This window comes from Sapajus apella, unplaced genomic scaffold, assembly GCF_009761245.1.
Source record: "Sapajus apella isolate SASKATOON/1434 unplaced genomic scaffold, GSC_monkey_1.0 scaffold20, whole genome shotgun sequence".
NCBI classification, from domain to species: domain Eukaryota; kingdom Metazoa; phylum Chordata; class Mammalia; order Primates; family Cebidae; genus Sapajus; species Sapajus apella.
In genome coordinates, this window is record NW_022436960.1 from 29,515,451 (window position 1) to 29,540,908 (window position 25,458).

The 25,458-nt window shown below is 39.5% G+C and overlaps 1 protein-coding gene and 1 long non-coding RNA gene across 10 annotated transcripts in view; one reads left to right on the plus strand and one right to left on the minus strand.

Annotated features, from left to right (window-relative positions):
- NUMB (NUMB endocytic adaptor protein) overlaps positions 1–25,458 on the plus strand; it is a 108,029-nt gene that overhangs the window by 61,048 nt on the left and 21,523 nt on the right. For 6 of the 9 annotated variants that reach the window (XM_032287932.1, XM_032287933.1, XM_032287934.1 and 3 more), the window contains 2 exons: positions 3,569–3,601; positions 23,133–23,207. In XM_032287932.1, the coding sequence (XP_032143823.1) occupies positions 3,569–3,601; positions 23,133–23,207 (108 nt within the window). The remainder of the gene's footprint in view (positions 1–3,568; positions 3,602–23,132; positions 23,208–25,458) is intronic. The other 3 variants (XM_032287936.1, XM_032287935.1, XM_032287939.1) reach the window with 1 other exon arrangement.
- The window catches only part of LOC116558048, a 27,038-nt gene continuing 2,002 nt past the window's right edge, over positions 423–25,458 (minus strand). The window contains exons 2-4 of the long non-coding RNA XR_004271800.1: positions 21,486–21,491; positions 9,908–9,916; positions 423–1,054 (exon numbers count right to left, since the gene is read on the minus strand). This is a non-coding gene — a long non-coding RNA (uncharacterized LOC116558048). The remainder of the gene's footprint in view (positions 1,055–9,907; positions 9,917–21,485; positions 21,492–25,458) is intronic.

Here is a 25,458-nt window from a genome sequence, read left to right on the forward strand (position 1 = left end):
ATGGTATTTCATCGTTAAATGAGCAGTTAATCCTCTTAACTATCTAGTTTTGTTTTTTTAAATACTTTTAATTAGGATCATCTCTTTATTATATAAGCAATATGTTTATTGTATAAAATACAAATGAACCAAAAAAGTACACAAATAAAATGAAATCTCCTACAGTCCCAGAGATAGCCACTATTTAACTGTCTAGTTTTAAAACTAATGTTTCAGTGGATTTTTTTTATTTTACCTTTTTTTTAAACCAAGAAGAGAATAGACTATAAGTGTGATTGCTTAAGGCATAGGAGTATTTAAATAATAAAAGTTAATGTTTTTATATTCATCAGAATTAGGAACTAAATAGCCATTTAAAAAATTATTCATATGCATTGAACAGTGACTGACACATAGTAGTAACTAAAAAAATATTTCTAGAATGAATATACAGAATACAATCCTATCTGCAATATGTGGTCAAATCGAGTCTTACAGTAACCGTAATCAAATATTTTACTAATGTTTTAAGTTTACAAAACTGTTTTGCATATTTATAAAGATCTTTATTTTCTTATGGTCTTTAATGACTAAAAGAAAGTTTTAAGCTCAGTGCAGTAGTTTGTGCCTGCAATCTCAGCTACTCAGAAGCCTGAGATGGGAGGATCACTTAAAGCAAGGAGTTCAAGACCAGCCTGGGTAACACAGTGCGACCCTGTCTCTATAAAAATAAATAAATAATAAAAAAGAAAGTTTTAGATATGTTGGTGATTATTTTCTAAATGTACTTTAACTTTTAAACTTTGAGGGAAAATTGACCATTTCTAGACTTTTTATCAAGAAGTTATTTAAAATTTTTCAGACAAATTCTAGATCTGGAGCAAATGTTATATGTAGCTTTGCACTGGCAAACGTATTATAAAAATATGAAATTGAAGTTTTGGGTTACTGGGGTCAATTTCCTGTTTCTTATATTCAATGAAACATCCCCCTTTTAAATACTCTTTCTAGAGCTATGCAGAGAATCTTGTAGAAAGTAGGAAGTCCTTAGGATACTGTTCTTCTCATACATTAACTTCAAGTAAAAGTCATCTGCATACTTGATATGCTCAAATGAAAAAGATATTATAACTAAACAAGATACTGTTTTAAAAATATGCTCCTCATTGCATAAATATGTTAATTTTTAAAATTTCTGTGCATAAAGTTACTGACAGCTATTTATTTTTCTGATTTTTTTTCTTTTTTATTATTTTGTCCTGCTGTACAAGTGACAGCTATTTTCAGCTTATTTACTTTGTGACATAACTTCACTGATTAGCTACTTTGGGATTTAGCTTCAATAGGATAAATGACGGAAGTCACTATTGCCCATTGTTATTGCCATTATGGCATAGTCAGCTGCAGGGTGAAGACTATTGTCATATATCAACCAATTCTATAAAAAGTGTATGAGGCCTTTGGTTATCTTGCTTAACTCTGGTCCAAGATGCCCTTGATTTAAAAAGGTCATTTCTTCCCATTGTTTCTTAAATGTCTCTGCCTCTGTCTTAGTTTTAAACTAGTTTCATTTTACTACCAGTTTCTAATATGTTGGTTTTTTTATTCACTATTTGATATATTTGTTTTAATATGTGTTCTTGTTTTAGCAGGTAAAAGAATCATAACAAATGTTTTTTAAAAGAAAATTATTCTCTAATAACTGTCTTTTTATGCATTTCGCACACCAGCTTTTTTCATTAACATCTTGGGTATTTTATAAAAGGAGGGAAAGTTCAATGTTTAACAATAGCTTTTCTAGGAGCAAAATTTAATATTAACAATCTCCTTCCCTCACCTTCCTGTCCCTCAAGAATGGTGAATATCTTAACTTTGGCTGCATCCTTGAAAGCTTATGGTTATTCATAGTCTAACAAAACTAGGGTCACCAAACTTGGCAGAAGAAATAATATTAGTCTTATTGTGATAACTACCCAGTTACTTTATTATTTTTCCAGTTGCAGTTCAAAATGTTTTGTGGAAATATTTTTTGCTATTTGTGATTTTCAAAGCTTAGAGGGAAAACAAACTTTCCAGTGTTTGAGAGCATTGAATAGTTTATGAATTATGTAAAACAGTCAAATTTCATTTATCTTTTTCTAGACATTTATCTAACATTAAAAACTGATCATTACAAAAAGTAAAGGCTTAAAGTATTTCAACCACAGCTAGGAAATGTAAACTTAATCTAGCTTGGGTGAGTTGAAGCCCATCTAATTTGTGAAAATTCTACAGATTTTAATTGGTGACCAGTTTTTATAAATGGTGTTTAAAAATTGGTGCTGATACCATACATAGTTATGCCTCTCTTATCCAGATAGTTTCAGAATTGTATACTTATAAATGTCAATGCAAGTTTCTTTATTTTAAAATAACAGGTTTAGGTTGGGCACAGTGGCTCATGCCTGTAATCCCAGCACTTCGGGAGGCCAGGGCAGGCAGATCACTTGAGATCAGGAGTTCGAGACCAGCCTGGCCAACATGGTGAAACCCTAGCTCTACTAAAAATACAAAAATTAGCTGGGCGTGCTGGCACACGCCTGTAGTCCCAGCTACTCGGTAGGCTGAGGTATGAGAATTGCTTGAACCCGGGAGGCGGAGGTTGCAGTGAGCTGAGATCATGCCACTGCACTCCATCCTGGGCGACAAAGTGAGACTCTGTCTCAAAAAAACAAACAAACAAAAATAATAAAACAGTAGCTTTTATAAAGAAAACAAAACTCTATTTCTTAAATTTCAGTTATGGCCCACAGACATCGTTTGGTTCTTAAGATAGATGTTTTCTCAGCTCTTGTATAAACATTAGCCTTGTAACCTTAATAGATAACTTATTCTGTTTTTGGAATAGAATATATATGTTATTTCCTTTTATATGTTGTGGAATTGATCAGCATGCACATACACATAGATTGATACTAATGTAAGTAAATGGAAAGCCAGTGGTCAAGCTCCCCTTAAATGGTATGGAGTTTCTAAGTGATATCTTGAACTCACTAAGAAAAAGTATGACAAAGACCTTTGATGCATACTCATTTAATTTTACATATTGCATTTTTAATGTGATTATGTGGTCATTTGAATGTGAACTTTTTTTTAATTGATGAATTTCACGTAGCTGACCACCAATTTTAAATTTTAAAAATGTGTATGGAACCAGTTTTCTTTTTTCTACTCACTATTATAAAGTTTAAAATGCAAATCTCACCAAACCAGTATGCCCTATCTTTTTCTCTACTGCCAAATTTGGAAGATCTCTGTTTTAAATGTAAATAGCGATTACTAAACTAACTTGTTGCTCTGCATGGATACAGGTTCTGATTTCTTCTCACTCTTTCCATGGATTCTTAGGCCATACTGTGTGTTTCCCTGCATTTTCATGCACCTTCCTTTTTCCCTGTCACTCCTGGTATGGATAACTCTTTAAAACTCACCCCCACCCCTTCTCCCACTTTTTCCTTTCCCCAATTTCTGTATGTGCTTATTGGTGTGAAACCCTAGGACAATTAGCCCATACAATAATAGCGCTCGACTTGTCCCCCTGTTCCTCCAGGAAAAGAAGTTCTTCAAAGGCTTCTTTGGAAAAGTAAGTTTGATGCCACATTCATGCTTGCTTTATAAGGAGTTACACCCCTAGTGTAGCACTGACATATTTTTAAAAGTAGTACAGCGTTCCTTTCTTTATAATACAGGAATTTGTTTGACTGTATATAGATATTAATGAATTAGAAGGTTGCTATCCATGATATTATCTGTGGGCCTATTGATACTAAATCTCATGATTCTAAGACGATAGGCTGGGCACGGTGGCTCATGTCTGTAATCCCAGCACTTTGGGAGGCCGAGTTGGGTGGATCACCAGAGGAGTTTGAGACCAGCCTGGCCAACATGGTAAACCCTGTCTCTACCAAAAATACAAAAATTAGCTGGGTGTGGTGGTGCATGCCTGTAATCTCAGCTACTCGGGAGGCTGAGACAGGAGAATCGATTGAACCCAAGAGGCAGAGGTTGCAGTGAACCAAGATCATGCCACTGCACTCCAGCCTGAGTGACAGAGTGAGACACTATCTCCAAAAATAAAGAAATTCTAATAAATTAAGTAGATTAAAAGAGAATTATCTCATCAACAGTAGGTATTAAAATAAATATTATTTGATCTCATAAAACTCTGTTTATATTAAATATTAGCAATAGTTTTTTGAGGCAGAGTCTCCTTCTCTCGCCCAGGCTGGAGTGCAAGGCACGATCTCGGCTCACTGCAACCTCCCCCTCCCGGATTCAAGCAGTTCTCTGCCTTAGCCTCCCGAGTGTCTGGGATTACAGGCGCCCACCACCATGCCCGGCTAATTTTTGTATTTTTAGTAGAGATGGGGTTTCACCATGTTGGCCAGGCTGGTATTCAACCTTGTCATCCACCTGCCGGCTTGGCCTCCCAAAGTGCTGGGATTACAGGCGTGAGCTACTGCATCCAGCCTACCAATATTTTTAACAAGTGGATTTTACATAATGCCTGATTTCACAGAGAAATAGGAAGAAATATTCAAGTAAAAATGATATATACCCCAAAGTTTACATTCAGTGTAATTTTTTTCCAATCTAAATTTCAGGAGAAGTAAGCAAAAGTAGATAAACTTACCTTTAGGGATCCTGCTACGATTTTTAACCTGCATTGCTAATCTAAGAAAAAGCATCTTAATTATTAGTCTACCAAGTATCTGTCATATATAGAATATTGTTTATGTAGATGCTTTTCCTTTTTTTCTTTCTTTCTTTTTTTTTTTTTTTTTTTTTTTTTTTGAGATGGAGACTTGCCCTTGCCACCTAGGCTCAACTGCAGTGGCACAATCTTGGCTCACTGCAACCTATACCTACTAGGTTCAAGTGATTCTCCTGCCTGAGCATGCTGAGTACTGGGATTACAGGTGCCTGCCACTACACCCAGCTAATTTTTGCGTTTTTAGTAGAGACAGGGTTTTGCCAGGTTGGCCAGGCTGATCTCAAACTCCTGACCTCATGATTCATCCTCCTCTGCTTCCCAAAGTGCTGGGATTACAGGTGTGAGCTACCAAGCCCAGCCTGTAAATGGTTTTCAAATAATGATTATTCAGTGTTCAGACCTCCTTAAATTTAAGAATATATGGGGCGGTCGTGTCTGACAAAGGGCTAATATCCAGAATCTACAAAGAACTAAAACAAATTTGCAAGAAAAAAACAACCCCATCAAAAAGTGGGTGGAGGATATATATAGGCACTTTTCAAAAGAAGACATTTATGTAGCCAACAAACATATGAAAAAATGCTCATCATCACTGATCATAAGAGAAATGCAAGTCAAAACCACATTGAGATACCATTTCATGCCAGTTAGAATGGCAATCATTAAAAAATCTGGAGACAGCCGGGCGCGGTGGCTCAGGCCTGTAATCCCAGCACTTTGGGAGGCAAAGGCGGGCGGATCACAAGGCCAAGAGTTCGAGACCATCCTGGTCAACATGGTGAAACCCCGTCTCTACTAAAAATACAAAAAAATTAGCTGGGCATGGTGGCGCGTGCCTGTAATCCCAGCTACTCAGGAGGCTGAGGCAGGAGAATTGCCTGAACCCGGGAGGCAGAGGTTGCGGTGAGCCAAGATCGGGCCATTGCACTCCAGCCTGGGTAACAAGAGCAAAACTCCGTCTCAAAAAAAAAAAAAAAAAAAAAAAAAAATCTGGAGACAACAGATGCTGGAGAGGATGTGGAGAAATAGGAACATTTTTACACTGTTGGGAGTGTAAATTAGTGCAACCATTGTGGAAGACAGTGTGACAATTCCTCAAGGATCTAGAAATAGAAATACCATTTGACCCAGCAATCCCATTACTGGCTATATACCCAAAGGATTATAAATTGTTCTATTATAAAGACACATGCACACATATGTTCATTTCAGCACTGTTTACAATAGGGAAGACTTGCAACCAACCCAAATGCCCATCAGTGATATACTGGATAAAGAAAATGTGGCACATATACACTATGGAATACTATGCAGCCATAAAAAAGGGTGAGTTCATGTCCTTTGCAGGGACATGGATGAATCTGGAAACCATCATTCTCAGCAAATTGACACCAGAACAGAAAACCAAACACCACATGTTCTCATTCATAAGTGGGTGTTGAACAATGAGAACACATGGACACAGGGAGGGGAATATCATACACTGGGGTGTGTTGGGGGGTCAGGGGCTAGGGGAGCCATAGCAGGGGGTGGGGAGATTGGGGAGGGATAACATTAGGGGAAATACCTAATGAGGTGAAGAGGGAATGGAGGCAGCAAACCACCATGGCATGTGTATACCTATGTAACAATTATGCAAGATCTGCACAATTACCCCAGAACTTAAAGTATAAAAATATATATATGTGTATGTATATATAGATGGAGTGGCTGTACACATATCAGTAAACATATTTTTAACATTTTTTGTGTCTGAGTTTATCATCGTTTAGTTTTGATTAAGTGCTAAAACTAATTCAGACTGAGACAGTATAAGAGAAAAATACTGACCGGACATGGTGGCTCATGCCTGTAATCCCAGGACTTTGGGAGACTGAGGTGGGTGAATCACTTGAGGTCAGGAGTTTGAGACCAGCCTGGCCAACGTGGTGAAACCCCGCCTCGATTAAAAAATAAATAAATAAATAAAAGAGAAAAATACTGTCATTAGATGACAGTATAAATTACTAAGAATTTATGTGATTAGCAAAATCCTACAATTTGTTTTCTACTGCATGATTTTGTTATTTTGGAAGTTTGTTTTAAAGAACAAATAATTCACATTTGTTTCTCAATTAAATGTTTTAACTATAACTCATTTTTATATTTTCTTGTTCTAATTTAGGTCACCTTTATACTAATGTAAACAAATTTGAAGTGTTTTGATCTAATGATTTAATTCAGTTACTCCTGTCAGTCTGAAATAAAAAGTCAAGTAATGTATCCACATATGTCACAATACATTTTTTAATAGACATTTTGGGTCTGAGTCAGATTAATAGGTTGTTAGAATATGTGATACATATCTAGAAAGAATCTTATTATCGGATTATTTCTTTCCTGTGTAGAATAGCATTATAAATAGGCATATATTTGTTAAGGAAATTAATAATTGTTAAGGAAACTTTTTGTGATATATTTGTTTTTTCCCAAATAGAGTTTCTGAAAGCAATTACACATTGCCAGAATTATCATACAATTTTAACTATTGTTCAAGTGACCAGTTTTAATAAGTCTAGTTTACTTAAAACAGCAGATAAGGCTATGCAAGATAAGGCATCATAGAAAAAATGAAGGCCAGATTATAGAAAATACTGATTTGGTTTCTAGAAAAATAGTGTTAAAAGTATTTATTTTAGCTGAATGCAGTGGTGCACGCTATTCAGGAGCATGGAGTGGGTTAAGGAACAAAGCTCTCCCCTCAAAATCAATCCTGAGGTCACAGTATTTATTGCTGTGTATACTGGGGCCATGATGCACCTACACTGTAGCTGAGCTGGATCACACTGTTTGGCAGCCTTTTCACTGCATTTTTTTGCTACATGATGAATTTATAAGATATAAGAAAGAAAATTATTAATCATCTTACTTAATCCTTAACCCAGAAATAATAGTTCTCCAATTTTACAGTGAGAAAACAGGTTTGCAGAGGTTAAATAACCTGACTGAATTCACAGATATTTATAATAAGTGGTAGAAACTGGATTTGAACTCAAATAATCTGACTTCAGAGCCTACACTTTTAATCATTGTGCTATACAATCATAATTTATTTTCATATTTTTTTTTTTTTTTTTTTTTGGGGTGGAGTTTCGCTCTTGTTACCCAGGCTGGAGTGCAATGGCGCGATCTCGGCTCACTGCAACCTCCGCCTCCTGGGTTCAGGCAATTCTCCTGCCTCAGCCTCCTGAGTAGCTGGGATTACAGGCACGCGCCACCATGCCCAGCTAATTTTTTGTATTTTTAGTAGAGACGGGGTTTCACCGTGTTGACCAGGATGGTCTCGATCTCTTGACCTCGTGATCCACCCGCCTCGGCCTCCCAAAGTGCTGGGATTACAGGCTTGAGCCACCGCGCCCGGCCCTATTTTCATATTATTTATAAGTAAAGTTTAAAAGATTTTACCACTGGGCATGGTGGCTCATGCCTGTAATCCCAGCACTTTGGGAGGCTGAGGTGGTGGATCATGATGTCAGGAGATGGAGACCATCCTGGTTAACATGGTGAACCCCGTCTCTACTAAAAATACAAAAATTAGTCGGGCGTGGTGGCACATAACTGTATTTCCAGCTACTCGGGAGACTGACTCAGGAGAATCACTTGAACCCGGGAGGCAGAGGTTGCAGTGAGCCAAGATCACACCACTGCACTCCACTCCAGCCTGGGCAACAGAGCAAGACTCTGCCTCAAAAAAAAAAAAAAGATTTTACCTTAAAAGGTGCTAGTAAGTAAAGAGCTTCTTAGAAACTCACTTTAACTTTCTTTTTATAGAGTAGTAATTTAACTTTGGATTTTATTTCTAATCAATCACTTTTTTTTAGTTAAAGCTTTAAAGAACCATCTTTATTAGTAGAGACGGAATTTCACCATGTTGGTTGGTCAGGCTGGTCTCCTAACCTCAGGTGATCTGCCCACCTTGGCACACACCTTAACCCCAGCTACTCCGGAGGCTGAGGCAGAAGAGATGCTTGAACCCGCAGGCAGAGGTTGCAGTGAGCTGAGATTGTGCCATTGCACTCCAGCCTGGGCAACAGAGGGAGACTCTATCAAAGAATCATCTTTTTCAATGGTTTAAACTGACATTTTATTTATTTGGAAATATTTAAATCTTACTACATGTTGAGTATCTCTTATTCAAAATGTTTAGGACCTGAAGGGTTTCGGATTTTGGATTTTGTTCAGATTTTGGAATATTTGCATATATATAATGAGATATTCTGGGGATAATACCCAAGTCTAAATGCAAAATTTATTTGTGTTTTATAAGATAAGACCTTATACATGTAGTCTGAAGATAATTTTATGTAATGTTTTTAATAATTTTGTGCATGAAACAAAGTTCATGTACATTGAACCATCAGAAAGCAAAACTATCACTATCTCGGCCAACCATGTGGACAGTCTGTGGTTGTTTGACATCACCATCATTCCCGACTTTAAATTTATATGCTACTGTTAAGCAATCATTTTCTTACATTTATTCACACATAAGTACTTAGTTTTCCAAAAAAAGACATACTGGCCAGGCCCGGTGGCCCACCCCTACCTGTAATCCTATCACTTTGAGAGGCTGAGGCAGGTGGACTGCTTGAGGTCAGGAGTTCAAGAGCAGCCTGACCAAGAGGGTGAAACCCTGTCTCAACTAAAAATACAAAAAAATTAGCCGGGCTTGATGGCACATGCCTGTAGTTCCAGCTAGTCGGGAGGCTGACGCAGGAGAATCACTTGAACCTGGGAGGTGCAGGTTGCAGTGAGCCCAGATCACGCCACTGCACTCCAGCCTGGGCTACAGAGTGAGACTCCATCTCAAAAAAAAAAAAAGACATACCATTAGTAGAATGAAAAAATAGTATGTTCAGAGTAACTAAGCAGCACAGGTAGCATCACGAGAATACGTGTTTCAGCGGTTTAGCAACAGCAACAACAAACAATGGCAGGCTTTGTCTTCCCCTCCTCCGATGCTGTGTTCTGATAAAAAAGTAACTTAACATTGTATTTTTTTTTTTTTAAGATAAAAAGAAATATCAGAAGCAGTTGAGGGACCAGGAAGTAGGTCTTCTAGGGATGAAGTAGCATTCTGCTAGAGGGGGGGTTTTTTTTTTTTTTTTTTTTTTTTTTTTTGAGACAGGTTCTCACTGTGTCACCCTGGCTGGAGTGCAGTGACACAATCATGGCTTACTGCAGCCTCAAACTTCAGGCTCAGGGGACCCTCCCAACTCAGCCTCTCGAGTAGCTGGGACTATAGGGATGTGCCACCACATTCATCTAATTTTTGTATTTTTTGTAGAGACAGGGTTTCACCATGTTGCCCAGGCTGGTCTCAAACTCCTGAAGTCAAGTGATCGCCCACTTCATCCTGCCAAAGTGCTGGGATTACAGGCATGAGCCACTGTGCACAGCCTGCTGGATGGCTTGTGTGTTGTATGCCTGCATTTTTTTTTTTTTTTTTTGAGACAGTCTCCCTTTATCACCCAGACTGGTATAATCTCAGCTCACTGCAGCCTCTGCTTCCTGGGTTCAAATGATTTTCCTGCCTCAGCCTCCCAAGTAGCTGGGACCTCAGGTACAGGCCACCACGTCCAGCTAATTTTTGTATTTTTAGTAGAGATGGGGTTTCATTATGTTGGCTGGGCTGATCTTGAACTCCTAACCTCAAGTGATCTGCCCACCTCAGCTTCCCAAAGTGCTGAGATTACAGGCGTGAGCCACAGCACCCAGAATTCTTATGTTATTCGAGAATTTTTTTTTATGTCAGGATGATTTTATATTAATATATAAGTTTGTACAGGGAGTCATTTAAAGAATTTGGAAAACAGAGAAGGAGAAGTATTATCCATAATCTTACCCAGAATGTGCTTTTAAATGGTAATTTTTCCTTTAACTTGGAATCTTTTAAATCTTTCAAGTTGCCATCATTTAATTTGCCTCCACACTAATCTACAATAAATAGACTGGCAAAAGAGACTTGAGTTTGTTAGGTCACTTGTGGTTGATGAAAGCACAAAATGAAGATTTTTTTTTTTTTTTTTTGGTAGAGACGGGGTTTTACCATGTTGGCCAGGCTGGTCTTAAACTCCGGACCTCAAGTGATCCACCCGCCTTGGCCTCCCAAACTGCTGGGATTACAGGCATGAGCCACTGCACCCAATGAAGAGGGAGTTTTTATCCATTACGGTTCCTCATAAATTTTGATACTTTGTTATTCTTTGAATCATGTGTGGTTTAATAATCCAGGATAAACAGAACAACAGTCATGAAGAAGTGTTTCTGTTAAACACTTTTACATAAAAGTAGATAGAAGAACTGTTAGCCCAGATTTTGAATTTATGACTCATAGCCAGGAAAACTTCTTCCTTTTTCCCGTAAGTTTCCTCTTGGACCTGACCACCATCACTTCCCTATTGTTGTGTCATTAGCTGATAGGAGCAGTGCCTCCAGAAACTTTCGCAGATAAACCTGGGTCTCTTATGGGCCTGCAATCCATTGTAAGCTTACAAACATTGTAAAAGGGGGAAAAAAATGAGGACCTGAAGTAACTTTTTCCAAACTAGTTAAATTGCTCATTGCTGTAGGAAAGCCAATAATGCACTTAGCTTTTTAGGGATTATTACATATAGCTTCATTAGCATGGTTGGCTGTACTAGGCAAATACTGTATTACCAAATAATTATGTGGCACTTAACATTTGAAAAAAGGTTTTTATGATTTTAATGTATTTGAGGAATCCTATGAGCTAAGTAATCTGTATTCCCATTTTATGAAGAAGCTGATTCAACAGAGACAGGAAATCTTAGGTCACCCTATTAGATCTCTTTTTAAAGCCATTTACTTGTATTTATGTAGAGCCTTATAGTTTATTATGTGCTTTGACCTACTTTCTAATTTGCCATTCACAACAGTTCAGTGAATTGGACAGGGTAGTTCATGAAACTGCATTTTACAAATGAATAAACAGAAGCTCAGAGAGTTCACCCACCTAATACTAAATGGCAGTGCCTACACTGAAACCAAGGTTTTCTGAAACATGGTGAAACATTCTTTCACCTACCCCATGTTGATGTTCTGTCATTCAAAAAGCATTAGCCTCTGCTTTCCTCGGGTATGCCCTAATTATAATCAATGAAGAAGTATCTAATGCAGAGGCGCTAGACAGCCCAAGGGCCTGAATACTTCCCCAAACATAGAGTATATGGCCTTCACAGAGCCTTTATATAAAAAGTAGGTTATTTATCTTACGAATTAGCAGACCTGGCAAAACAGCATGCTTTCTATGTGGCAACAGTGGCTTGAGCTGAGTAGCAGCTATGCCCTTTGCCTGTTTGCCACAATCCCTGCAACTCTCTATTGTCCCTGGCCTTCACCCTGCTTCACTCATTTGTGATCTGCCTTAAACTCTTACAGGCATTTGAGTTTGTGAACTCCTCTCTAGGAGTTGATTCATTTCTGTGTAGCACCCACTTCTGTCTAAAATCCCCAAAAATAGTCCGGGCATGGTAGGTCATGCCTGTAATCCCAGCACTTTGGGAGGCCAAGGCGAGTGAATCACGAGGTCAGGAGTTCGAGACCAGCCTGGCCAATATAGTGAAACCCGTGTCTACTAAAAATATAGAAAATGAGCTGGGCATGGTGGCAGGCACCTGTAGTCCCAGCTACTCGGGAGGCTGAGGCAGGAGAATCACTGGAACCCAGAAGACAGAGGTTGCAGTGAGCTGAGATCACGCCACTGTACTCCAGCCTGGGCAACAGAGTGAGACGTCATCTCAAAAACAAAAATACCAAAAATATTATAATAATCTGTTCTAACAGATCCTGTTAATGTACTGCCAAATACGATTTTTCAAGTTTTTATGTTTTTACAGTTGCTAAATGGCACTATTAGAAATGGTTAAGGTTTAGAGATTGCATGGTTGAAAAGTAGTGTGTGGTTATGTTGTTTTAACCTAATTCCTGAGAGTAAAGGATTTCATGGCATTTATGACTCCACTCTTGAATTAGTGTATTGAAATCTACATTCTATTTTATATTTCCTAAATTTTCTCCTCTATGGCAACTTGTAGTTAGTGCTTATCTTCATTCTGGATCCTGTTCTTTTTTTATTATACTTTAAGTTCTGGGATATATATGCAGGACATCCAGGTTTGTTACATAGGTATACATGTGCCATAGTGGTTTGCTGCACCCATCAACCTGTCATCTAGGTTTTAAAACCCACATGCATTGGGCATTTGTCCTAATGCTCTCCCTCCTCTTGCCCCCACCCCCTGACAGGCCCTGGTCTGTGATAATCCCCTCCTTGTGTCCATGTGTTCTCATTGTTCAGCTCCCACTTATGAGTGAGAACATGTGGTGTTTGGTTTTCTGTTCCTGTGTTAGTTTGCTGAGAATGATGGTTTCCAGCTTCATCCACGTCCCTAACAAGGGACATGAACTCATTCTTTTTTATGGCTGCATGGTATTCCATGGTGTATGTGTGCCACATTTTCTTTATCCAGTCTATCATTGATGGGCATTTGGGTTGGTTCCAAGTCTTTGCTGTTGAATAGTGCTGCAATAAACATACATGTGCATGTCTTTTCTTTTTCAGATGGAGTCTCGCTGTGTCACCCAGGCTAGTGTACAGTACTCAGCTCACTGCAACCTCCGCTTCCTGGGTTCAACCGATTCTCCTTTCTCAGCTTCATGAGTAGCTGGGATTATAGGCGCATGCCACCACGCTTGGCTAATTTTTTTGTATTTCTAGTAGAGACAGGGTTTCACCATGTTGGTCAGGCTGGTCTCGAACTCCTGACCTCATGATCCACCCGCCTCAGCCTCCCAAAATGCTGGGATTACAGGCATGAGCCACCATGCCTGGCCCGTGCATGTGTCTTTACGATAGAATGATTTATAATCCTTTGGGTATTGGGTCCTGTTCTTTAAAAGGGCATCTGTGCTCATATATCGTTTCCCTCCTATTCAAGGGATGAACTATCTATGCTGCTTGCAGAGGACAACTGTGCCAGATTCTTATTATTCCAACTGTTACTTATTCTGGCAGTGTTACTCTTTCTCTCCTCTATAATCGGTTTTCTTTCCCTAGTGGATCTAGTGGATCATCCATTAGCATAAAAATATACCATCTTTTTTTTTTTTAATGTTTCTTCTTGGTACCCTCGGTTCCTTCTTCTGTTGAACCCATTTAATCATCTCCACAACTTTTACCTCCACCACCCCACCACAGCTGCTCTTATCTTCTTTTATATTACTATTTCAGTAGTCCTGTCACCTTACTCAGACTATCAGCAGCAATTGACATAACCCATCTCTCACTCCCCCTTGAAACACTATTCATTTGGAGTTCAGGGATCATACTTTCCCAGTTTTCCCCTTTGTCTGTGGAGTCTTCTCAGCCTACACCTGTCCATTAATTATCTTATCCACAGTGTGATGGCTTTAAATATCATTTATGTAATATATGCTGATGGTTTTGAAATTTATATCTCCATACATCTCCCCTATACTCCATAATGGTATTTCCATCTTAGAAGCAATATAGCATAGGAATCAAGGGCATAGCCTTCAGAGCCAGATTACTTGCACTTACTGGTTTTGCAATTAATGCACACTTCATGTGATTGTTGTGAAGATTAGATGAATAAATATAAGAGCACCAAATGGCCTGTTTTGGTAGATAGGTTTCACTATTATCATTCTTAAACCTTTTCACTCTGATGTCTGCTAGTCATCTCACACTTCAGTATGTCACAAATTCCCCCAAGGAGAAAAGGATCTCTTCTAGTCTTTCCCAGTCTCAGTATATAGCAACTCTGTCCCTGTGCACTAGCCAAACCCTGGATTTGACCTTGTCTTCTCTTTTTCTTACACCCTCCATCCACTCCATCAACAATTCCTGTCTGCTTCAGCCTACAGGAACTTAATCATTTCTCACTATCTTCACCACTCCTACCCTGGTCCAAGCCAGCATCTCCTCTCATCTGAACCACTGCAGTAGCATCCTGCTAGCATCCTATGACCCCTGCTTTCATTTTTGTCCTCCGGCAGTCCCCTCTTGAGAGATCAGCCTGAGTGATCTTTTTAAGACAGAGGCCTGATTATGTTGCTTCACTGTCCCAGGTCCTCCAGTAGCTTCCTGACCTACTCAGGGTAAAAGCCAAAGTCTTTTAGGCCTTGTAGGCCATTGTATATGAATCCCCTTTGTCCTGTTTCCTCTTTTATCTCCTCCTAGCATTCTTCTTGCTCCCTCTGTTCCACCCACACTAGCCTCCTTGCTATTCCTTAAACACACCAGGTATGCTTCCACCTCAGGGCCTTTGTACTTGCTGTAACCTCTAGTCTGGAACACACATCATCCATATATATGTGTGGCTCACTTCCAACTCTTTCTCTTCACTCAAAAGCCCCATTCTCAGTGAGGCATTTACTGACAACTCTTTTAAAAATCCAAACACCACTCTTCCCCCAGATGTACACACTCCCTAATCCCTTCCTAGCTTTATTTTTCTTTGATAGGGCTTATTACTATGTGTCATACCATACACTCTACTTGTTTATCTCTCCCTCACTGAAATGTAAGCTCTGTGAGGACAGTGATCTTCACCTGTTTTGTACACTGCTGAATCTTCAGTACCTAGAATAATTGTGGTCCATAGTAGTTGCTCCAAAATATTTAAATTCATTAATTAATGAAGGAGTGAATGAGAAATATACTGCTCTTCAAGTTCACCCTGTCATGGGAGGAATCAGGTGAAGAGATGGTTACCAAATTGTTTAACAATAACAGGTGCTTCTGGAGCAAAGAGGAAGAGTGAATGTGAAAGATTGTAATGAAGGCTTCTAGGAGGAGATGATACCTAAGGCTGAGCCTAAAAATTGTGAGTTCCAGTTAAACTAAGTTAGAAGGGAAAGAGATTTCAGACAGAAGGAACAGCACTGTCAGGGACATTGGAATGAGAGAAAACATGTTCCACACTCATTCAACCTAGGGGTGTTGAGAAGGAAACAGAAGATGAGACCCAGATTTCATTCATGGATGACCAAGGGAATGGTGTAATCACTCATTTTGAGAAGGGATAAATTTGGTTTTGAACAGGTTGAATTTTAGATGCCTCTAGAATTTCCAATACTATATCACCTTTCAAATACGAACTTAATATTGGAATTATCCCTAGGTCTCCCCTCCCCCAGTTGAAATGATTTGGCAAACCAGAAGAGCTAAATTGCCTCCCAAAAATCTCTCCTTTACTATGTAGTTCATGACGTGCTCTGTCCTTATTTTTTGCTAAAAGCCTTTAAGTGCCCCCTCATTTAAGAAAGTACAGGAATAGTGAACCTTAGTGACTGAGACTAAAAGTTAGTGTACTCTTCATGAGTACAGTGTACTCTCAAATCCTGAAAAAACTTGTGTTTCTGTCTTTTCACTGCTTTGTTCTTTGGGGAATATTCACTGGATTTTGGAATTATGAGGCAAAATTTATTTATTACACCATTCTGTTCAGAAATTCAAATATCACATTATAGACTTCAAGGCTTTTCTCTTCTGATTAAAAAACAATGAAGCTGGGTTTCCTCTGAAAAAAAAGTCTCTTGTTTGTTTATTACAAGTACATTACAAGTTTATACACAGTGTGTCATTGTTCTCTGGTTTATATATCACCATTACTCTGTGATGCCTGCTTCTGTGTAGTCTTTCACAGAAAGACTGACCAGTGATTCTTTACACATTGGATACTTTTGAAGATCTCTTTGGTTTGTAACTCAAGGAACTTTGCACAATAGAATTGCAAATCACGGTTGCTCTGAGAGTGACTTGCTGTGCCCTAATTGATCTGTTTGCTGCTGTTACTTCTTAACATTTCAAAACTATGCCAAATTGTAGGTCCATGTTTCTTTATAGCATTTCTTTGCTTCAGCTTACATTAGAACATCTGTTTAACCCTTTTGATCTTACTTCATATGCCCAGCAGTCTTGCCTCCAAATGTCCTTTTTATTTATATTAATTAATGGCATGCTCTTATCTCATTGATAATCTTGGGAATTGTGGAATTTTAGAGTTGGACAGCACCTTAAAATAATAGGTAGAATATAAATACATTTGTCAGGAAAAAAAAAAAGAATTCAGGGACACAATTCCAACAGGTATAATATTTCAGTATAATGAATTACTTTCTAGAGATTATATCAGATATCGAAAACTATGGCCCACTACTGTATTTGTTTTTGTAAATAACATTTTATTGGAACAAAGTCATGCTCATTTGTGTACATATTATTATGGCTGCTTTTGTGCAATGACAGAGTTGAGTAGTTACAATAGAGATCATATGTCCTGCAAAGCCTAAAATATTTTGTTATCTGGCCCTTCACAAAAAAAGTGTGCTAATTCCTGATTTAAACAGTTTAAAAACTCATTCCAGCGGGGTGCGGTGGCTTACACCTGTAATCCCAGCACTTTGGGAGACTGAGGCAGGTGGATCACCTGGGGTCAGGAGTTCAAAACTAGCCTGGCCAACGTGGCGAAACCTCATTATATTAAAAATACAAAAATTAGCCGTAGTGGGGCATGGTGGCAGGTGCCTGTAATCCCAGTTATTCGGGAGGCTGAGGCAGGAGAATCGCTTGAACCTGGGAGGCGAAGGTTGCAGTGAGCCTGGATTGCACCACTGCACTCGAAGCATGGGCAACAGAGCAAGACTATGTTTCAAAAAACAAAACAAAACTCATTCCTCCAACTCCAGCTCATCTCTCCCAAGGATAACATCAGTTATACTGATGAAATAAAAGAGCAGGCCAGGCATGGTGGCTCATGCCTGTAATCCAAGCACTTTGGAAGCCAAGGCGGGCGGATCACCTGAGGTCAGGTGTTCACGACCAGCCCGAGCAACATGGTAAAACCCCGTCTATAAAAAAAAAATAATAAAAGAAATAAAAGAGCAATGTAAGAATCTTTCCACCTACCATCTGTGTCACCAACTTGTCATCATCATCCTTTTTCAATTTATTTATTTATTTATTTATTTTATTTTATTTTTTTGGGGGGACGGAGTTTCGCTCTCATTACCCAGGCTGGAGTGCAATGGTGCGATCTCGGCTCACCGCAACCTCCGCCTCCTGGGTTCAGGCAATTCTCCTGCCTCAGCTTCCTGCGTAGCTGGGATTACAGGCACGCGCCACCATGCCCAGCTAATGTTTTGTATTTTTAGTAGAGACGGGGTTTCACCGTGTTGACCAGGATGGTCTTGATCTCTTGACCTCGTGATCCACCCGCCTCAGCCTCCCAAAGTGCTGGGATTACAGGCTTGAGCCACCGCACCCGGCCTTATTTTTATTTTTATTTTATTTTTCAAATTATTATTTTTTTGAGACAGAGTCTCACTCTGTCGCCCAGGCTGAAGTGCAGTGGCATGACCTCGGCTCACTGCAACCTCTGCCTCCTGGGTTCAGGCGATTCTTCTGCCCCAGCCTCCCAAGTTGCTGGGACTACAGGCGCATGCCGCCATGCCCAGCTAATTTTTTTGTATTTTTAGTAGAGACGGGGTTTCACCATGTTGACCAGGATGGTCTCGATCTCTTGACCTCATGATCCACCCGCCTCTGCCTCCCAAAGTGCTGGGATTACAGGCTTGAGCCACCGCGCCCGGCAGCCCAGCTAATTTTTTTGTGTTTTTAGTAGAGACGGGGTTTCACCATCTTGGTCAGGCTTGTCTCAAACTCCTGACCTCATGATTCGTCCACCTCCCAAAGTGCTGGGATTACAGGCGTGAGCCACCATGCCCAGCCTCAATTTATTTTTAAAAAGGGGTTTCAACTGGGCATAGTGGCTCACATCTGTAATCCTACTACTTTGGGAAGCTGAGGTGGAAGGATCACTTGAAGCCAGGATTTCAAGACCAGCCTGGGCAACATATCAAGACCCTGTCTCTATAAAAATTAAAAAGTAGCCCGGTGTGGTAGTATTTGCTTGTGGTCTCCCAGCTACTCAGGAGGCTGTGGTGGGTAGATCGCTTGAGCCCAGGAGTTTGAGGCTACAGTGAACTATGATCACACCACTGCGCTCCAGCCTGGGTGACAGAGTAAGACCTTGTCTCTAACAAAAATAAAAGAAAGAAACAGTGGCTTCTACTTAAAGAAACGGAAAACAGGCCGGGCGCGGTGGCTCAAGCCTGTAATCCCAGCACTTTGGGAGGCCGAGGCGGGTGGATCATGAGGTCAAGAGATCGAGACCATCCTGGTCAACATGGTGAAACCCCGTCTCTACTAAAAATACAAAAAATTAGCTGGGCATGGTGGTGCATGCCTGTAATCCCAGCTACTCAGGAGGCTGAGGCAGGAGAATTGCCTGAACCCAGGAGGCGGAGGTTGCGGTGAGCCGAGATCACGCCATTGCACTCCAGCCTGGGTAACATGAGTGAAACTCTGTCTCAAAAAAAAAAAAAAAAAAAAAAGAAACGGAAAACAAACAAACAAAAAAACTCTGGAGACAGGCAGTTAGCAACTGCTTATTTCATTTGCCTTTTACTGTGGGTAGCTTTTATATTTAGGAAAAAGTCATCTTACAGTGTGCTGAGCTTGTTACTATTTCTGTGCCATTCCAACCATTTTGTGTTCCTTCACCAGTTTTCTTCATGTTAAGATTACCTGTGCATTTCTCTTCTGGTACAAGTTTCCTGATGTAGTTATTTGTAATAGATACATATGATAACATATTCTCACTACAACCTCCACCGCCCGGGTTCAAGCGATTCTCCTGCCTCAGCCTCCCCAGTGGCTGGGATTACAGGTGCTCACCATCACACTTGGCTAATTCTTGTGTTTTTAGTAGAGATAGGGTTTCGCCATGTTGGTCAGGTTGGTCTTGAACTCCTGACCTCAGATGATCCCCCCTGCCTCAGCCTCCCAAAGTGCTGGGATGGCCTGAGTCACTGCCCCCAGCCTGTATGTAAATTCTACATTTCATATTTGGTATAGGTTATCTTTTTTCAGTTCTTTGATTAGTTAACTGTGGCCTCTGATCCCTTTCACTTTCAAAGTTTCCCAGTTCATAGAGTAAATTATATGGCCATCCTTGTTCTAAACCTTTTATATACATCGTTTAATCCTCACAGTAATCCTTTGAGGTATATGAGATTATTAACATCATTATACAGGTGTAGAAAGTGAAGCATAGACAAGTGAAATTAACCTGCCTTTGGTCATACTAGGAGTAAGTTGCAGAACCAGAATTCAAGTCCAGACAACAGCTTGATTTCTAGTTCGGATACTGGACTGCCCCCACACTGCTGTTCTGAATCCTTACTGTTTCACTCTGCCTGTCATCTTTCCTCTCCCCAGCAAAGTAAAGCAGGTAAAGTAAAACCATAAATTCACAGATGAATTTATGGCTCTCCAGAGTGAATTTCCTCCACTTGCTACTCCCTCCTTTACAAATCTGTCTTCATCTCTACTCAGCCCCACTTTGTCACTCCATTTCAGAGGAAAGGACATCTCTCTTCCTAAAACTTGTATTCTAGCCCCATCTCACCCTGCCTTTTGTTGGACTTTGTCCTCTAAATTACTGTTTTTCTTGGGCCTTCACTTTCCATTGTTCCACTGGCTTTTCCCATTAAGCACATGAAGAAGATTTTTTGTTGTTGTTGAAAATGTATATCACTCTTTCAAGAGTTCTGTTTTACTACTGGGAGAGGTTTTTAAAAGTTTATTAATCATATAATGACAATAAATGGCTGCTAATTATTACCCTATTTAAATTCCAGGTACTGTATGTAATCTCTAATCCTTTTAACAAACTGCAAATATTTTACAAATGAAGAGATGGAAGCTCAGTGGGCTACATAACTTTCTTAGCTTATGAATAGTAGCACTGAATTCAGTCTCATATTTGTTTCAATCCAAAGCCCCTTCTATTTCTAGTATAACATGCTCATTTATCACAATTCTTGTAGACTTCCCTTGATGCTCTGCCTGTGTCTTATTGCCCTACAGCTCTCCTTTTTATAGAAAAGCTTTACTTTTCATCTCATTCTAGTAACTTCCACTTCTGTATCAGGATCCTCCAAAGAAACAACCAATAGGAGGTTTTACATATATATGATTTATATATATATATATATATAAAATAAGAATGTACTCATGTGATTGTGGGGGCTGGCTGGCTGGCAAGTCTGATATCTGTAAAGCAAGCCAGCAGGCCGGAAGCTCGGGCAGGGTTTCTTCAGGAAACTGCAGTTTTTGCTCTTGAGGCCTTCAACTGATTGGATGAAGCCTACCCATATTACCATATTACCAAGGCTAATTTCCTTTACCTAAATTCAATTTATTGTAAATGTTAATATTTACTGATTAGCTTCTAATTGCCCATAGAATCAAGATCAAATTCCTCATCAGGCATAGAAGGCCTTCTGTGATTAGGCCTTTCCTATTCTATCTCCCATTGTGCCTTCCCCATTGCCAAGTCTACTTGTCAGGACATACTGAAATATTTACGGAGCCCCAGATATGCCATGTTGTTTGCTTCCATGTCCTGTACTACTGTTTCTTCTGCCTGGCATGTCCACTACCTCTGTTACTTCCCTGCCTCCCTACCCCTACCTAGAGCATCAAGAAAAATTACTTCAGCACCCAGTTCAGTCTTCTCCTTTGTATAACCTTCCCCAATTCCATGAAGAGATTTGATTATACCTCTTTTCTGGCATCATTGTACCTTGTTCTCAGCTCTACTGTATTCTATACCGTACTCACTTACCTACTATATTCTTTATTTTTTGTTTGTCGCCTTTCAGTAGTCTTCCAGGTATTTCCACTGGCTGACATATTATAGGCACTCATCAAATGTATGGTGGTGGTAGAGATGATGAGGCCAAGTGGATCACAAGTTATTTAAGTAAGGACATGCCACCATATCAGGTTTTCCTGGGCCTGAACTACATATAGAGGAGAATGGTAGACACTTCTGATAGTCTTCCTTGTCCCTTCTAGAGGCTGCTGCTCCAACCTTAGCACCAGATTCCTTTTGATCTATAGTTTTTGTGATAATCTGATACCTATTCTCAGCCTTCATATATTGCTTTTGTTTTATTATGCTGTATCCTTGAGGCAGTTAAAAAGAAAGACACAGTTAAATTACTATTAAATTTCATCACAAGAGGAATTATGCATCAGCTTGTTTCTCATGTGATTCTTATGTGCCAAAAAGTCTTTTCTCAGCCAGTAAAAAGAAAATTATTTTTTCAGTAGTTTTAAAATCTTCCTGTGTCCCCAAAATGTCTCCATGCATTTAATGTCAAATTAAAAAACAAGCCAAGGCTGGGTGCAGTGGTGCATACTTGTAGTCCCAGCTACATATGAGGCTGGGACAGGGGGATCACTTGAGCACAGGAGCTCAAGGCTGTCATGCTCTATGATCGTACCTGTGAATAGCCACTGCGCTCCAGCCTGGGCAACATAGTGAGACCTCATCTCTAAAATTATTAGATGCTGGGCACAGTGGGTCACACCTGTAATCCCAGCATTTTGGGAGGCTGAGGCAGGTGGGTCACATGAAGTCAGGAGTTCCAGACCAGCCTGGCCATGTAACATGGTGAAACTCCGTCTCTACTAAAAATTAGCCGGGCATGGTGGTGGGCACTGTAATCCCAGCTACTTGGGAGGCTGAGGCAAGAGAATCCTTGAACCCGGGAGGCAGAGGTTGCAGTGAGCCAAGATTGCACCACTGCACTCCAGTCTGGGGGACAGAGTGAGACTCCACCTCAAGAAAAAACATTGTTAGGAAAAATGTCTGTGTTAACCCTGAGAGGACAAATAATGGCTTTTAAAGATTGTTAATAGAATAATGAAGACCTATTGTGTTTTTAACAAGAAAATTTTAGGTGACCAAGGGTCCTGCTCTAACACATTGGCGTCATAGGATAGTAGAATGGTCAGCATCTCAATTTAGACATGTTACTTCCTGCTCTAAATACACTTGTAGATGCTACTTGTGGTGTAACTCCTTATGTATTTAATATTTATCTGACTCTTGGTTTTCTTGGTTGATTTTTTAAATGGGTAAAGACTATAGTTATGAATTATTTGCCCTTTATGGAATGTGATATCTTGGTTTTTATTCCATCCGTTACTCCCCTTTTACTTAATTTTACCTTATGTTTTGCATTTTGTTTCTAAAATAATGGCTTTGGCTCGTTTTTTCCTGAATGTTTCTGCAGTTTGGTTTGAGTATCTGGCTTTGGGCACCACTCCTGAACTTGGACTCCATCTGTACTTGTGACTTTTGGAAGGCAGAAGTCAGTGTTTTCTGTGGAAGATGACCTTTTTTTTTAATAGTATATATGTGTATCTCCCCCTCCCCCTTTCGGTTTCTCTTAAAAGACTGGAAAGAAAGCAGTTAAAGCGGTTCTGTGGGTCTCAGCAGATGGACTCAGAGTTGTGGATGAAAAAACTAAGGTAAGATTCTTTTTTTAAAATTTTTTAATGTTATTTGTTTATTTTTTTGGAGATGGAGTTTTATTCTTGTCTCACAAGCTGGAGTGCAATGGCATGATCTAGGCTCACTGCACCCTCTGCCTCCCGGGTTCAAGCGATTCTCCTGCCTCAGCCTTTGGAGAAGCTGGGATTACCAGTGTATGCCACCTTGCCTGGCTAATTTTTGCATTATTAGTAGAGACAGGGTTTCACTATGTTGGCCAGGCTGGTCTCAAACTTCTGACCTCAGGTGATCCACTCACCTCAGCTTCCCAAAATGCTGGGATTACAGGATTGAGCCACGGCATCTGGCCTAATGGTAAGATTCTTATAAGCTTAAACAGGACTGCTCATAATATTTTTTTGTTTTTTGTTTTTTGAGACGGAGTCTTACTCTGTCACCCAGGCAGGAGTGCAATGGTGCAATCTCGATTCACTGCAACTTTGGCCTCCCAGGTTCAAGTGATTCTCCTGCCTCAGCCTCTCAAGTAGCTGGGATTACAGGCACCCGCCACCACGCCCAGCTAATTTTTGTATTTTCAGTGGAGATGGGATTTTACCAGGTTGGCCAAGCTGGTCTTGAACTCCTGACCTCAGGTGATCCACCTGCCTTGGCCTGCCAAAGTGCTGGTTTTACAGGCATGAGCCACCGCGCCCAGCGACTGCTCTTAATGTTTTTAAAAATCTCCAATGATCCAATATAATACCCTTAAGCTGTTGATGTCACTCTTTATTATTCCACTTAGTCCAAAGTACAGTCTTCTGAGAGACTGTTTAATGTTCAGTAAACCACTTTAGTTACTCATTTACTTTATGAAAAATAGTATTATCTCAACATTTTGTTCTACATGACATAGCATGTCTAAGATACTAAGCATTAGCATTCAATGTTAAGATCTGGGTTTTATTTTTGTTTTTTGTTTTTGAGATGGAGTTATGCTTTTGTTGCCCAGGCTGCTGGAGTGCAGTGGCAAGTAGCTGGGATTATAAGCATGTGCAACCATGCCCCAATAATTTTTGTATTTTTAGTACAGACAAGTTTACACCATGTTGGTCTGGCTGGTCTTGAACTTTTGACCTCAAATGATCCACTCACCTTGGCCTCCCAGAGTGCTGTGATTATAGGCACAAGCCACTGCCCCCGGCCTACTTTTGTTCTTAGATTTTTTTTTAAAGTTTCAACTCCACACATTTGATATAAAAGATGATAGACTATGCTTTTAATATATTTTAAAATTTAAAAAAAAGATGGACTCCACATTTAAAATTTCTTCTTCCTCTGAAGAAAACACTATTTTAAAAAAATGATATTTGAACTAAGTAACCTGGCTTTTGACTCAAAACTCAATTTAAGTGACATTTTAAGGACTAGTAAATAGCTCTTTGGTTAACATTTACTTAGAATCCAAATAATATCTCAAATCATAGGTAGTATTTTGCATTTGAGAGAAAGTGATCCTAAACAAGAATGGAGACACAGCTCTACTCCTAGAAAGCATAAGGTGTTATAAGTACATTTAATTATTAAATAAAATTTCCTAGAAGACCTATAAAGTTAGGAAGAAAATGTAACAAGAAGATAATTTTTCTTAAATGCAGATGCCACTGAAAGGGGAGAAAGTCTGGCAGGTATAAAGCAGTTTCGATAGGCAACTTGCCTGGTAAGTTTCAAGTGATTTAATAGAGCTGCATTTTAGTTATTTGACCTTACAGTGCATCCTTTTTAAGTTCGAGAGAAGCAGTAGTCTAAAATTTTAGTAAGATACTGTTGGAAACAGTGATCATTTTAATTAGCTTATTTTTAGGAACTTGTGTAGTTTTCATTAGTGTTTGGATGAAATTTATTATACTTGAAAGCTATGCGTTCAATTGTTTTATGCAATAGTTGGAAAGTGATATTGCCCCCTTGTGGCTGCTTACACCACTGGCATTCATTAGTTCAGTTTTTTTCCCACATTGTATAGTAGTAATTGGTGGCTTGTCACCATTGGGGTCATCTTCCCACCCTGTATTTCAGTATAAGCAGGAACCAATACAATGTTGGGATCAGGTTTGTGATAACACCATCCCATGATATGCACAAATTTTTGTAGAACAGAAGCTGAAATCTGAAGCCCTTAACCTTTGAGCAAGAAGCTCTGTCAGACTGCCTTCCTCTCCCATCTCCCACCTCATGTCTATCTTGATTCTGGTAGCTTTCCTACCTTTTTTTTTTTTTTTTTTTTTTTTTTTT